Genomic DNA, 13542 nt, shown 5'->3' on the forward strand with positions numbered 1-13542 from the left:
TCGGAGCTTTCAGCCAGTACGGTCTACTTAGGTCTACTCCTGAGTCGCCTACATTTTCAAACGAAATTCGACTTTGACGGCTAGAATACCTGGTCGATTCCAGAGTCGACTCCGACCTTTCACACAGGTAAGCATGCGTCTGCTTTCAACAGCGATAGCCCGTAGTCTAGATCTGCGAGAGGCCCCGCCGGACGGCGATAGGCTATAGTCTAAACCATCGAGCCGCGCTCAAAAGTAATTTTCTGTGGCAATACAAGCGAGAAGATAGCAAGATCGCACAAAAGACCAGTTTGGGCCTACGATAGATAGCATACGACCAGCATACTGGGAAGCCGGGCGCCAAAATGAGGCCCAGGAGGCACACCCCCACAGCATTGGCGGTACCCAGTCATAGCACACCACCACACCCTCCCCCGTCCGGTCTGTGGCCGTCAGGCTCGCACACTCTACCTTGTCGTTGAAGTACTCCATGATGCCAGCCTTGGTGGAGGTGCAGTGGACCAGAAGGAGGCCCAGAACACGGTCCGGGTATGCCAGCCCGAAGCGGGTCAGGATGTTCGCGCCGGCGCCCTCCGCCAGGCCGATCACCATCTTGACCTGCAGCGTGTCCAGCACCTGCACTAGCTCTTCGCCCAGCTGCTGCATGGTCGGGTACCGGAAACTGCGGCGCACGCGACGCGGTCACTTCAGAGCTCGGGCCCCGACGCTACCGCCAGCGGCGGAGCCCAGGGCCCATCGGCCGCACAGGTGACAAAGACAGAGCATCGCCGACAGAGCGTTTCACGGTGTACAGTCTGCAGAGTTCATGAGCAGCAGCGTGAGGGCTGTGCACTCACGTGGTGTCCAGGAGAACCACGGATCTGACGCAGAATAACCAACATGGCGGGCAAACTTTATACGGGATGGAAATTGTTACGGGATGTTGGCTGAAAGACTCTCTGTCCAAAATCTCAAGAAGGCATGGAGGAACACCGGAAGCATAAGGACAGCTGTGGCATTGAGAGCTGTTACTGACGATGCGAAGAGATTAAATGATGCTCATCGCGTGCAGTTTTAATGGTGCCGTCCATCTAGGCTATAACAAAAATATCTAACAACAGCTTGCCCGGAAACATGAAACAAATCACCCAGATTACGGCAAAAGTATTTGACGGTCGCTTATCAGGGAACACGCCCAGTCGCCACTGTTTTTGCGATCGCTATCAGACAACTGTTCCATATCCCGCACTCATGGAGGTACGGAGAGGCCGGTGGTGCGAGCGACACTCTGCATGCGTTCACGCAGCAAAGCGTCAGCAGCCGTGCCAGCCTGTCCATCCGGCCGAGCCGACCGAGAGCTGACCGGGAGCTGACCGGGAGCCGACCGGGAGCCGGCCGGGAGCCGGCCGGGAGCCGACCGAGAGCTGACCGGGAGCCGACCGAGAGCTGACCGGGAGCCGGCCAGCCGAGCATGACCCCGGCCGGCCGGCGGAGCGTCACAACAGCTCGCGCTATTGTGCCGGCCGAGCTCGGCAGAGCGTGTCCGCTCGACCGAGCCGCGCCCCGGCCGCCTACACGGTGCGCCATTAGTCCGGCCGGCCGCTTGACGCTATCGACTGGCGAGCGCGCACCGGCCCTACCCGCCTGACTGACGCGTCGGCGCTGAAGATGCGACCGGCCCCGGACGGAGGGCTCTCCGCCGGCCACTCAGCTCGCGCCCGGTCGCTCAGCGGCGCCCGTACGCCGGCGCGGGGTGCGTGACGCAGTCCGAGCCGACGGCCCACACGATCGGTGCGTGTGTGGCGCGCTGTGCCCTGTGATACGCCGCTATCGTCCGTGACCGCGTGCCAGCTGGGGCGCGCCGCGTGCTAATCGATGTCGGCAGCGACAGATGCGGCGCACTCTACCGCCGCAGATTAACGGCGCGGTCCATGAACAGACGGTCAGCCGGTATCTCCAGCGCTCACGCGGGACCCGCCCACTAGCACCGGCCGGTGCGACACAGACTCAGACGGCGCTGCTGTCCAACTGATGGCGTTGTGGGGGGATGGGAGGAGAACAGCAGTCAGATGATCAAGCGAGGCGCGACACCCAGCCCCGCGGTACGCCGAGGTCTCGGTTAAACGCCACCTGTGAGGTGCCGCCGGGGAGCGAGCCACCAAGCAACGCAGGTCACCAGGTGATGCGCCAGCGGGAACCGAGCCCCCAATCTCTGGCGCGGATGTCTTGGAGTCACATCCGAGAGACCCGTATACAACGGACGTTCGAACATCTTAGGAACTGCCCCTAATCATGGGGATGACATTGGGACTTAGAGGGCGCACCAACGGCCTAGGTCATTTTGCAGCCATCTTAGGAACTGACACGGCGCCCTCAACGCAGGTCTGTGTTAAGGGCGTAAAAAAGGCGGATGGAGACCCCAGGAAGCGAATACAAGCCACCAGACCCTCGTGCGGAGCTGACGTCGCCGGCCGACTCACTCATCCGGCAGGTCGGGGGCAGTACAAGCCACCAGACCATCGTGCGGAGCTGATGTCGCTGGCCGACTCACTCATCCGGCAGGTCGGGGGCAATACAAGCTATCAGACCATGGTGTGGAGCTGATGTCGCCGACCGACTCACTCATCCGGCAGGTCGGGGGTAATACAAGCCATCAGACCCTCGTGCGGAGATGATGTCGCCGGCCGACTCACTCATCGGGCAGGTCGGGGGCGTCATCCTCCTGTCCCGGCAGGTCCACGTGGATGAAGATTGACCTCTCCTTGATATCTTTCATCACGGGGTGCTCCACAAAGTCATGGAAGGACGTGTCTGGAAACGTTCACGAACAGGCATGAGCAATGGACATGGACCGCAGTCACAAGCAAAATTCGCAGTCAGAATCTGAGTCGTGGCCCCTTGAGCCTAGTCGGCACTTTATTTTTCTTTTTCGCGAGTGAGTCAGCAACAACAAATGCATTACAACAGCTGACCGAATTCCAGGCGTGCGGCGCAGACAGCCCGTACACAACTGAGCAGCCACTGGAGGCTCACGATGCTCAATATGTCACCTCACGGCCCGCTGGCACTACCAACCTCTGGGGAACTACTCGAGAACTGCAAACAGCATTTGGCGAGCGTAAGATATACCGTGTGGAGGATCAGAGCAAGGTCCTGGCAGAGGTGTAACACGGTAATGGCGTGCTTGCAGTTATGTTTGCACTTGTATTTTTACTTGCATTGTATTTGTATGCATTTGAAATCAACCCACGGAGGGCTTTTCAAGTATTGGCTTCGTAGCAACGTTCGGTACGTTCGGTTCGTTCAACACTATGACGTCAGACACCAAAATACCCAAGAAGTCAAGATACAAATCTAACAAATCTGTCAGTTACGACCAAAAAAAGTGTCAAACTCAAAGTACGGATACAAAGATGCTGTGTGGAATGACATGAAATGACATAGTATGATATGATACAGTACGACATGGTTAAGTGTGTTATTATATAGTTCGATTACGGTACGATACGGTACGGTACGGTACGGTACGATACGACACGACACGACACGACACGACACGACACGACACGACACGACACGACACGACACGACACGACACGACACGACACGACACGACACGGTACGGTAGCACGAATGCCGACAATCTGACTGCGAAGTAATAGCAACCGTTGCTGTTAACGGGGTGACGGAAGCGCCTGCGCAGTCACTGGGGTGGCAGCCATTTGGGGTGGCGCTGCCGGCTGATGGCTGCGAGGGACGGGGGGAGGGGGGGACTGAGTGGGGTGGATAATGTTTGACGTCCGCTGTTTCCATGTGGTGCCATACTTAGCTTGCCATGGTCAGTTTGACCTCCCCCTGAGCCCGTGTTAGTGCGTCCGGACGGATAATGAGGGCGCAGAAGTAAGCATTACGACTGTGGAGAGTCCTTTCTGACCATTCTGTTCCCCCACAAGAGTCGTGGTCACCGTTCATCGTTATGTCACCGATCAACATTGGTCTATCCGTGGCCTACAAGAACGATAGTTTTTTGCTTTCTTTCACAGTGTGCTTCTGGCTTAGATTAAGTCTTTAGGTGCAGCTGTGGAACGAAAGCATTCCAGACACAAACATGCCATTTTGGGCAGACCTAAAGGTCAGCTGAGGTCGACTTGGTCAAATTCATTAACAATGTGACAGACAAGACAGTAGCAGTAGCCTTTCTCCTCAGAGAAAAACGAAGAGAATGGAGACATATATGGGTTGGTATTTCGGTCACATGCCTTTATCGAACTATTTACGAAAAATGGCAAAACTGACCCGAACTAAGATCACTGACCTCACCTGTTTTGAAAAACTGAACTATACAACTTTTACGTAATATCAAGTTGTAATACTATCGCAAGTTTGAGCAATGGGAAATAAAGCAAACAAAAAAACTGTACGTGATCAATTTTTCACCACTTGACTTCTTCGACCTGATCTAGGTCACTGACCTCGACATATAAAAGCTTCTAATTTGCACAAAGGATGTCAAATTGATGGATAAAAGGGGCGCTAAAAATTCAATGCTGCTCCAAGAGTTTGTTCGTGAGCTGTGCTAAAAAAAAGACGTAGGGGGAAGTCAACTTCCCCGGCCGAGCGCGGGTCACGGGATGCCCTCCTAGTGGGGTCGACCCCGACATTCCTGTCACATGAGACGTCAGCAGTAACAAACCACACGATACGAAATACGACATCACCACTTAATTCTGACAGGACGGTGTGATACAGATCTGATATGTTGTTAAATTACGCATGACATGAGGACAAACGACAACTTCAACTACTGCAAGCCATTAATTCATACCGGCTGTCAAATCGTAACCATTCCTAATTGCGTTGTTGCTAATGCCTTTGAGACTATTACAAATTGCCCTACCGTTACCACACTGGTTTTTTAAGACCTGTTGAGCAGTCGCTTTACTAAAACGTTGTGTCTTTAACATAACACGGTTCCAGCCGACAAATTTTTTCAGCATCAGAGAAATAGAAAGAGAGGGAGAGAGAGAGAGAGCGCGTCGCCAGTGAGCGCTGAGGCGCCAGTCAGCTGGCCACCGAGACGTGATTGGCTGGCGGATGGAGTCAGCGCAGACATGGGAACCGGACCTCTAGCGGCCGCGGCGTCCCAGCCGTCCCCTAATCAATGTGGGGACCCCGCAGCTAGAGGCGCATCGAATCACCAAGCTGCTGTAGGCGGACTGCCGGGTGTGGGGGGGGGGCGGACGGAGAGAACGGAAGGCGGAGAGGTCACTAATGAAGACAGAGACAGACCCAAACACACATCACATATGTATGTATATATATATATATATATATATATATATATATATATGTGCGTGCGTGCGTGCGTGCGTGCGTGCGTGCGTGCGTGCGTGCGTGCGCGTGTGTGTGTGTGTGCGTGCGTGCGTGCGTGCGTGCGTGCGTGCGTGCGTGCGTGCGTGCGTGCGTGCGTGCGTGCGTGCGTGCGTGCGTGCGTGCGTGTGTGTGTGTGTGTGTGTGTGTGTGTGTGTGTGTGTGTGTGTGTGTGTGTGTGTGTGTGTGTGTGTGTGTGTGTGTGTGTGTGTGTGTGTGTGTGTGTGTGTGTGTTACCATAAATATGTATGCATGCCCCCCCCCCCCTCAGACGGCGATAACATCACTGCTTGTTTAATTTGATCATACAATGGCGAGAAAATTTGGGACTGGCCCCCAGCAACGAACGATAGACCCGCACTTGCACAGGTTAAATGAGGCCTAACCGGCACGTGTCATATCCCTATCATGGGTCAGCGTTTATGATGGCTGTATCGCGCCTGTCAGTCAGCAACAAGGCGTCAAACACGATGGGGCATCAGCATCCCGCGGCCCGGCTGCAGCACATGACTCGCATTTTTCGAGCGACCAAAAATCAAAGTAAGAATTAAGAAACTAAGAAAACTGATCTAGCATCTCATTATGCTTTACCGCCCAGCGGCCACTTAGGCAATAGCCACCATCAAACGCCTGGGCATCAAATGCAACGGAATGGGATGGAAATATTGCCTTAGGTCACCGACGATGCGTATCAGATTTTATACAGCTGGTATTAAAGGGAATGTTTCACATTTGAAGATATTGAAGCAAGCATCAGATATGATGAATCAAGGTCCTTTATAAATATTGGCATCCTTTTTAAGTAGAAAAGACAGCTCTAGACAGCACAATTCTCTGTTTAATAAGTATGCACCTCAATGCGTTATGGTTTGATTACGTCATCGTACCTTGTACATAATTTATTGAAAGCCAGTTGACGGCCGTTATATCTGGAAATCGTGCTCACGAATGCCAGATATGAACACCTCGACTATTATATCTATTTGGCCTTGGTCGCCGCTTGGCTTAGGGGATGACAGGATTTGAATGGCATCATTATGACGCCATGAATGCCAAGTGGCGTGTAGATAAAAAAACTAGACGAGCTTAGGTCTTAAGACGGACAATATTGTGAACAGCAGCGAAAGGTCTTCAAGACGGTTGCTTCAGTTTAAAGCTCCATATCAATGTGGAATACTTCTTTTGACAAGTCTCGGACGGCGAGAAGCAGCCAAGCTACAGCAGTCGAATATGATAAGGCGGACATAAAAGCCATTCAAAGTTTTTAAAATATCCCAAAGGCTTCGACATGAATACATCACCAGAGCATTGAATTTTGAAAAGGGCTTCGACGCAGACTCAGTCAGAACGTGTCGAGGCCTTACAGGGAGGTTTAATGTGAAAAACGTTTCCCATTCAGGACGTACCAAGGTCTTACAGGGAGCTTTTAATTTGAAAAAAATGCCAAGGTTTCGTTCTATGCGTTGTTCATAGGCACACGGTTCCAGAAATGTACAGGTTCGTTGATAAGGACAATTGCTTGCAAAGGGCCCGACGCTATATGAGACACGCAACATTGATGATTAAGTCGTAAACCTATTTTCAAATCAGACGGCAATCATCCGTATATCTTGTACTCACGAAATGACACTTCACCACAAACTATGTCAAACTCACGGCATTACATTTCAGTCACAGTCACCCAACGCAACGATTTCAGAAACCACGTCACCATGCCAAAAGATGATATCCCACCTAAACCACCACAAAATATGTTGGCATTGTTCATGCTATCAGGGGCAGGATCATCAGGTACAGCGGGCATCAGAGGCAACACCGGCTGAACCCACAGCCTGAGATACGGCCCCAACGAACAAAGAGCGCCATCTGGATAAAGGGGATCGCGAAAAACCACGCTGCCTCTTGAGCGTACGTTGGCAACCGGCCATGGCAACCATGCCGTAAACACAAAAAGAAACGATGTGCGAAAGGAAGAATTGCACCAAAACTCTACAAAGGAAAGGCGGTTACACCAAAATAGCGTCCAGCTGACGAGACGCACGACCGTTGCCAGCCGGCCGTGGTGTACGGTTGCCAGACGGCCGTGGTGTACGGTTGGTAAACACCGAATGGCCTTTGACGTCGACAGCCCCGTCTTACTTACGGTTACATCCAAGGTCGTGCACTGTGAGAAACACAGCCTTCCTGTCCTGCAGCGAGACATCGCCCTGCAACGGTCACACACGTTAGACAACGCACACGGTCACCCTGCTGCACCCCTGGTCAACCCCAGCCACGCTGGTTCATCCGTGACACAGTGCTTAAAAGTCAATATGCGACCCGACTGCGGCTGGGTTGCGTTGTGTCGCACTTACGGGCCCTTTCCGCCAAACACTCAGTTTAAGGAGTCAATTCGTTTGATAGTACCGACATATTCCGCGAATGTGGTAAATTTTGTGGAACTGACGATGTAATCTTTAAGTTCTTCAATTATGCGTGATGAGCACTATCCGTCAGAAACTCTCTTAACAACGATAGTCAGTACAAATGGTTGTAAAGCGAACCAGCTCCGAGTAAGAAACAGACGGTGGCTGTAAAGAAGACGCGCTCGCGTGCAAAACTGCGTCTGGTCGCTACAATGGTGGTCCAATCCGCGCACAAAACTGCACCTAGTGGCTTAAAACACGTAGGTACAACACTGCACCTGGTGTCTGCGACGTTGATTCGCTCTACTCATGGGACTGCACATCGTGACTGTGGAGTAGACCTATCCCGCGCAGGTATAGCTGCACCTTGTGGTTGTGAAATTGGATCGTTATATGTCCACGATTACGTCCGGTAGTGACACTGTCTTACGTCCGTTACGCTCACGAGACTGCATATATTGTGCCTGGAGAGCAAATGAAACCCTCCCGCGTACGCCAGACGACATTTAATGACAGTGAAGCTCGCATACAGAGCGAACTTCGTGCGCCGGACACTCCCATATACTGGACTGCATCGCATGGTTGGGTGGACGTATCCGCATACCAAACTGTCTCTGTGTACGTAGCTGGGTCATGCAATTTTCGTTGTCCCGTGTACTGGGCTGCATCAAGCGGCTGCGGCGCAGACTCGTTTTGAGCGCACGACTGCACCTACTGGCGTTCAGATTGATCCGCTTAATGCGTCACAGTCAGGACTGAGCATTGCCAGCATGGATTTCACTCGTTCTTGCTTAATATGCTCAAAAGGGTTTTATTCCGGGCAGACGGCAGGTTGTTTAGGTGTGCTGTTCTAATGAAGGGATCCAAACGTCGCCTGCATGAAATGACACTGATCGACACTAAGTCGGACCTGGAGACGCTCCGACATGGCGTCCTTGCTTCCAGAGGGGCCCGCCAGGCCGGGTCATCCGACTTAGCGTCTCTCTCCGCAGACAGGGCTCGTGCTGCTCCGACCCTTGGACGGGAGTGCCCGGCCGCTGCCTGCCGCGCCGCGCGCCGCAGTGCGCCGCGCTAGCACACCTACCTGGACGTAGACCGTCAGCGCGCCGCAGTGCGCCGCGCCAGCACACCTACCTGGACGTAGACCGTCAGCACGCCGCAGTGCGCCGCGCTAGCACACCTACCTGGACGTAGACCGTCAGCACGCCGCAGTGCGCCGCGCCAGCACACCTACCTGGACGTAGACCGTCAGCACGCCGCAGTGCGCCGCGCCAGCACACCTACCTGGACGTAGACCGTCAACACGCCGCAGTGCGCCGCGCTAGCACACCTACCTGGACGTAGACCGTCAGCACGCCGCAGTGCGCCGCGCCAGCACACCTACCTGGACGTAGACCGTCAGCACGCCGCAGTGCGCCGCGCTAGCACACCTACCTGGACGTAGACCGTCAGCACGCCGCAGTGCGCCGCGCCAGCACACCTACCTGGACGTAGACCGTCAGCACGCCGCAGTGCGCCGCGCGAGCACACCTACCTGGACGTAGACCGTCAGCACGCCGCAGTGCGCCGCGCCAGCACACCTACCTGGACGTAGACCGTCAGCGCGCCGCAGTGCGCCACGCCAGCACACCTACCTGGACGTAGACCGTCAGCGCGCCGCAGTGCGCCACGCCAGCACACCTACCTGGACGTAGACCGTCAGCACGCCGCAGTGCGCCACGCCAGCACACCTACCTGGACGTAGACCGTCAGCGGGCCGCAGCTCTTGGTGTCAATCACGTGCTTCTGCAAAGAGGAAAACAACAATTAGGACACAGTCGTGGTATAAGGCGAAATCAAACTGTTAAGAAAGGGAAATACTTTTACATATGCCTGGACCGTTCTGGAATATCAACTTGAGTCCACCTAGACCAATCGGGGCCCCAATGGGCACCACGATCTTGTTTTTTTCCCGAAAACCGCAGCCTCTCGCGTCGAAGTCATCCACGCCCAAGCATGTTTGCCGTCGAATAGAGCCTGCCAGCAGGCAGAAGGCAGTGAAGTGTCCAATGCTGGCGGACGTAGGTAACAAGCGCCCAGCATCTGCCGAACGATGTAATGTCAGCTTGACCTTTCGTTCTGAAGGGAACAGCCTTGCTGCCCGTCTCAAGACCGTCGGAGAACACCAGAAATGCACGCGATGTCGGCGTTCGGACCGCAAGTCACCTGGTCCAGATCACCGACACCAAGCGACTGGACATCATCGACACCAGGCGACTGGACATCACCGACACCAGGCGACTGGACATCACCGACACCAGGCGACTGGACATCACCGACACCAGGCGACTGGACCGGGCACCACGCTACCGCGCTCTGAACGCCAGGTGTCAGACATGCAGGGAACTCGTCGACAGCCACAAGTAAGGGGGCACTGCACCAATGCCAAATGGAACAAGCCCACTCACGTGGCGCGCGTCCCAAAACGCCGGGGACGCGGCGCACGGGCGGCAAAACCCGAGCCGACGGATGCACCGCGCGCCGGCCGCGCCTACCATTATCCGCACGGCCCGCATCCGTGACGTCAGAGGAAGTGCTACTGCTTGTACGGCGACGAGCGCAGCAACACTGGCAATGCCACTCAGCGATGCATCCTGCGGACATGCCACTGGTGCATCGAGATCGTCCTTTGACGTCGGTTTTTACGATCTAGAGTTGTTTGGTGTTAGTTGCGAGAGATTTCCGCTCCTGTCCGCTGATGATAAGTTTGCGAAAAAAGTTAATGCTCCCCTGACATACCCAGCTTAATCCGAGACCAGCGCAACAACTCACTTCTACTCAGAGCCTACACTTCTTGCACTTCTTCTCAGAGCCTAAACGGTCGAAAACACGACTTTTTCTGGTCAGGTGGACTGGCGTTCAAGTCATCGATCGGCGTGGCCAGAAGGGCGGGTGAAGGCGACACGGTGGGTCGGGTGACACGGCTGGGCCCGGCCCTGACAGAGCTGCTGACAGAGCTGCTGACAGAGCTGCCTGCCGAGAAACAGAGCTGCTGACAGAGCTGCCTGCCGCGAAACAGAGCTGCTGACAGAGCTGCCTGCCGCGAAACAGAGCTGCTGACAGAGCTGCCTGCCGCGAAACAGAGCTGCTGACAGAGCTGCCTGCTGCCTGCCGCGAAACAGAGCTGCTGACAGAGCTGCCTGCCGCGAAACAGAGCTGCTGACAGAGCTGCCTGCCGCGAAACAGAGCTGCTGACAGAGCTGCCTGCTGCCTGCCGCGAAACAGAGCTGCTGACGGAGCTGCCTGCTGCGAAACAGAGCTGCTGACAGAGCTGCCTGCTGCGAAACAGAGCTGCTGACAGAGCTGCCTGCCGCGAAACAGAGCTGCTGACAGAGCTGCCTGCTACCTGCCGCGAAACAGAGCTGCTGACAGAGCTGCCTGCTGCCTGCCGCGAAACAGAGCTGCTGACAGAGCTGCCTGCCGCGAAACAGAGCTGCTGACAGAGCTGCCTGCTGCCTGCCCACTGCGTCCAGTACGCAGTGTCTCCACGGTCGTCAGTGGTGCAGGACAAACGGGTGACTTGTTGGCAGCTCGGCCCTGCCAGTCAGCCTGCGGGTGCGTATGGGGGGGGGGGGGGGGGAGGAGGAGAAGGATATGGCACGCCGACGCATTAGCACGTGCTGTCAGTCTGTGTGCGCCTGAGACACCGATGACACGACACCCTCTGACCTGGCGCCCTCGCCGGCCCCAGCACGCCGCTGGCTCGCGTGAGACAGCGCCTCGGCCGGCCCGATGTAACGGCGCGACCAGACATTACGCGTCACGCCCCGTCACCAAGCGAAGTAACTGCAGGTGCCCCGTTACTCAGGCACTGCGCCGAAGAGCCATACCACTCGGGTGTGGCCCGCTCCTCATCGACAAAACGGCTCCCAGTGACGTCACAGACAGCTGTGCCAGGCCCCACACTTTGAACTTCCGGTCGTTCGTGTGTGGCGTAGCCACCTGTGACGTCACAGGTAGCCGTTCGGGGAGCGTCCTCCAGTGACGCCGGTCCCTGGAGTTCACAATGGCGGTGTTTACCTAGCAAACAGAGCACTGACCCGTGAGTGTGTCAGAGCTAGGACACCGGGCCAATATAGGATTTGTAGCCATTTACAGACGTAGGTCGTCATTTAGTTGTTATGGGCGCAAAATGACCTCAGTAGCCGGCGCGCCCTAAAACCCCATCAACAACAACGAGGCAGAAGGTCGCTTCGGACCACAGCCTCACCGGTCACGGTGACAGTGACAAAATGCTGGGTGCCGCTAGCGCAGGGGTTTCACTGCTGGAAAACCAGAAGAGGCACGGGGTTCGAGTGCTCGAGGTGTCCACCCTTCTCGCCAAGGTGAGAGACGGGCGACACCGTATAACCTGGGCTGCTGACTGCGCCGTAAAGCCCCATTGACAACAACAATGGCGAAAAGGTTATGCTAAGCGTAAACCCGCCTTCAAACGATCATAAATTCACAAAGATAAGACAGCAGTTAAAGCTTTATTCCTCGGGGAAACCCAGAATGAAGATATAATCTCCCAGGCATAGGGCTATTGCTACTGTCTCATCTATACGAATAATGTTCCTCGCATGCGCTTAACAACTTACGTAATTTTGATCACGAATTCACAGTCTTCGATTACCTACACTTTCGCGACAGTCCCAAGAAGCGCCCAGAAACCAGACCATTCTCGTCACGCGACCTGACGTTCAAGGCACCGATGCACCCAGCTTGTACTGCCGGCTCTCTGTCACCAGCCGCTCGGCGGCCAGCTGGGCGCTGTCGTGACGAAGTTACCGCCAGCTTCCACCGGCTGACGACTGAGGGCGTCCGCCGGCGGCGCCGCGACGCCCCGCAGACCATGGCTGCTGGACCGGCGGACGGTGGGCGCAGCGGGGCGATGCCCCCCCCCCCCCCCCAAAGGCCAGGGAGCCGCGCCCATCGGCTGTCCGTCGTCGCGACGTCCTCACCCACTCGACGAAGGTGTACACGGCCGGCCGGTTGTCCTCGTACAGCGGCTGTTCGTCCTCCGACTGGCTGTCATCGACCAAGTCCTCGGAGATGGAGCGGGGCATGCCCGTACGCAGCATGGGGATCCTCCTGCGCCGCGACTCCTCCATGGCGACGGTCACCCGGCGACGCTGGCGGCTCGCTGCTGAGACGAGGCGGCGGTGGCGGGGGAGCACGAGACAGCCCGCTGTCACCGCGACAGTCGGCGCAAAACGCGACACGGCGCTCGCCACGTCCCCGAGCACGGCCACTCGCCGCCCAGAGGCGTCTTGCGTCTCGTACACCGGGCGATACCACACACCCCGACACTGGCACCCGGCTGGCGGCTGCCAGCGCCGGCGGCCGGTGCGACCGAGCCGCTCAGACTGCGGCCCCGGGCGGCGCCGGCGCCGGCACGGGTCGCGCGTGTTGCTGCAGCGCGGCACAAACAGAACCCAAGTCACGGCCACAAGGCCCCCGGAGACCCGCCAGGGCACGCGCCGACTCTCCCGCGCCGGCGCCCGCCTTCCGTCGCCGCAGGAGTGCGGTAGCACAGTCCTCGAACGGCAGCTGCTGGACAGCACAAGTCACCACCTCTTGCCGCTGAAGCAGTCCAGAACCACAGTCCTGTGAGCGGCAGCTCCTCAGCGCTGCCCCGGCAGTAGCAGCCGTCGCTCTTCCCGAGGCCTCCGGTCGACGTCAGAGGAAGCCTCTCGGTTCTCTTCCCACCGCACAATCGGCGGGAGGAAGTGGGGGAATGCCGTGCTCGCTGCCCGGCGGCCGCCGC

At 56.4% G+C, this 13542-nt stretch overlaps 1 protein-coding gene across 1 annotated transcript in view; it reads right to left on the bottom strand.

Moving 5' to 3' along the window:
• Nucleotides 1–13049, bottom strand: part of LOC119109430 (uncharacterized protein ZK1073.1-like) — a 28045-nt gene extending 14996 nt beyond the window's left edge. The window contains 5 exon segments of the mRNA XM_037233043.1: nt 451–661; nt 2673–2790; nt 7493–7556; nt 9489–9539; nt 12737–13049. Of these exon segments, the coding sequence (XP_037088938.1) occupies nt 451–661; nt 2673–2790; nt 7493–7556; nt 9489–9539; nt 12737–12886 (594 nt within the window). The 5' untranslated portion in view covers nt 12887–13049.
• Nucleotides 13050–13542: the final 493 nt, after the last annotated feature.

The sequence above is a fragment of the Pollicipes pollicipes genome, unplaced genomic scaffold (assembly GCF_011947565.3).
Source record: "Pollicipes pollicipes isolate AB1234 unplaced genomic scaffold, Ppol_2.1 Scaffold_7231;HRSCAF=8579_pilon_pilon_pilon, whole genome shotgun sequence".
Classification (NCBI taxonomy): domain Eukaryota; kingdom Metazoa; phylum Arthropoda; class Thecostraca; order Pollicipedomorpha; family Pollicipedidae; genus Pollicipes; species Pollicipes pollicipes.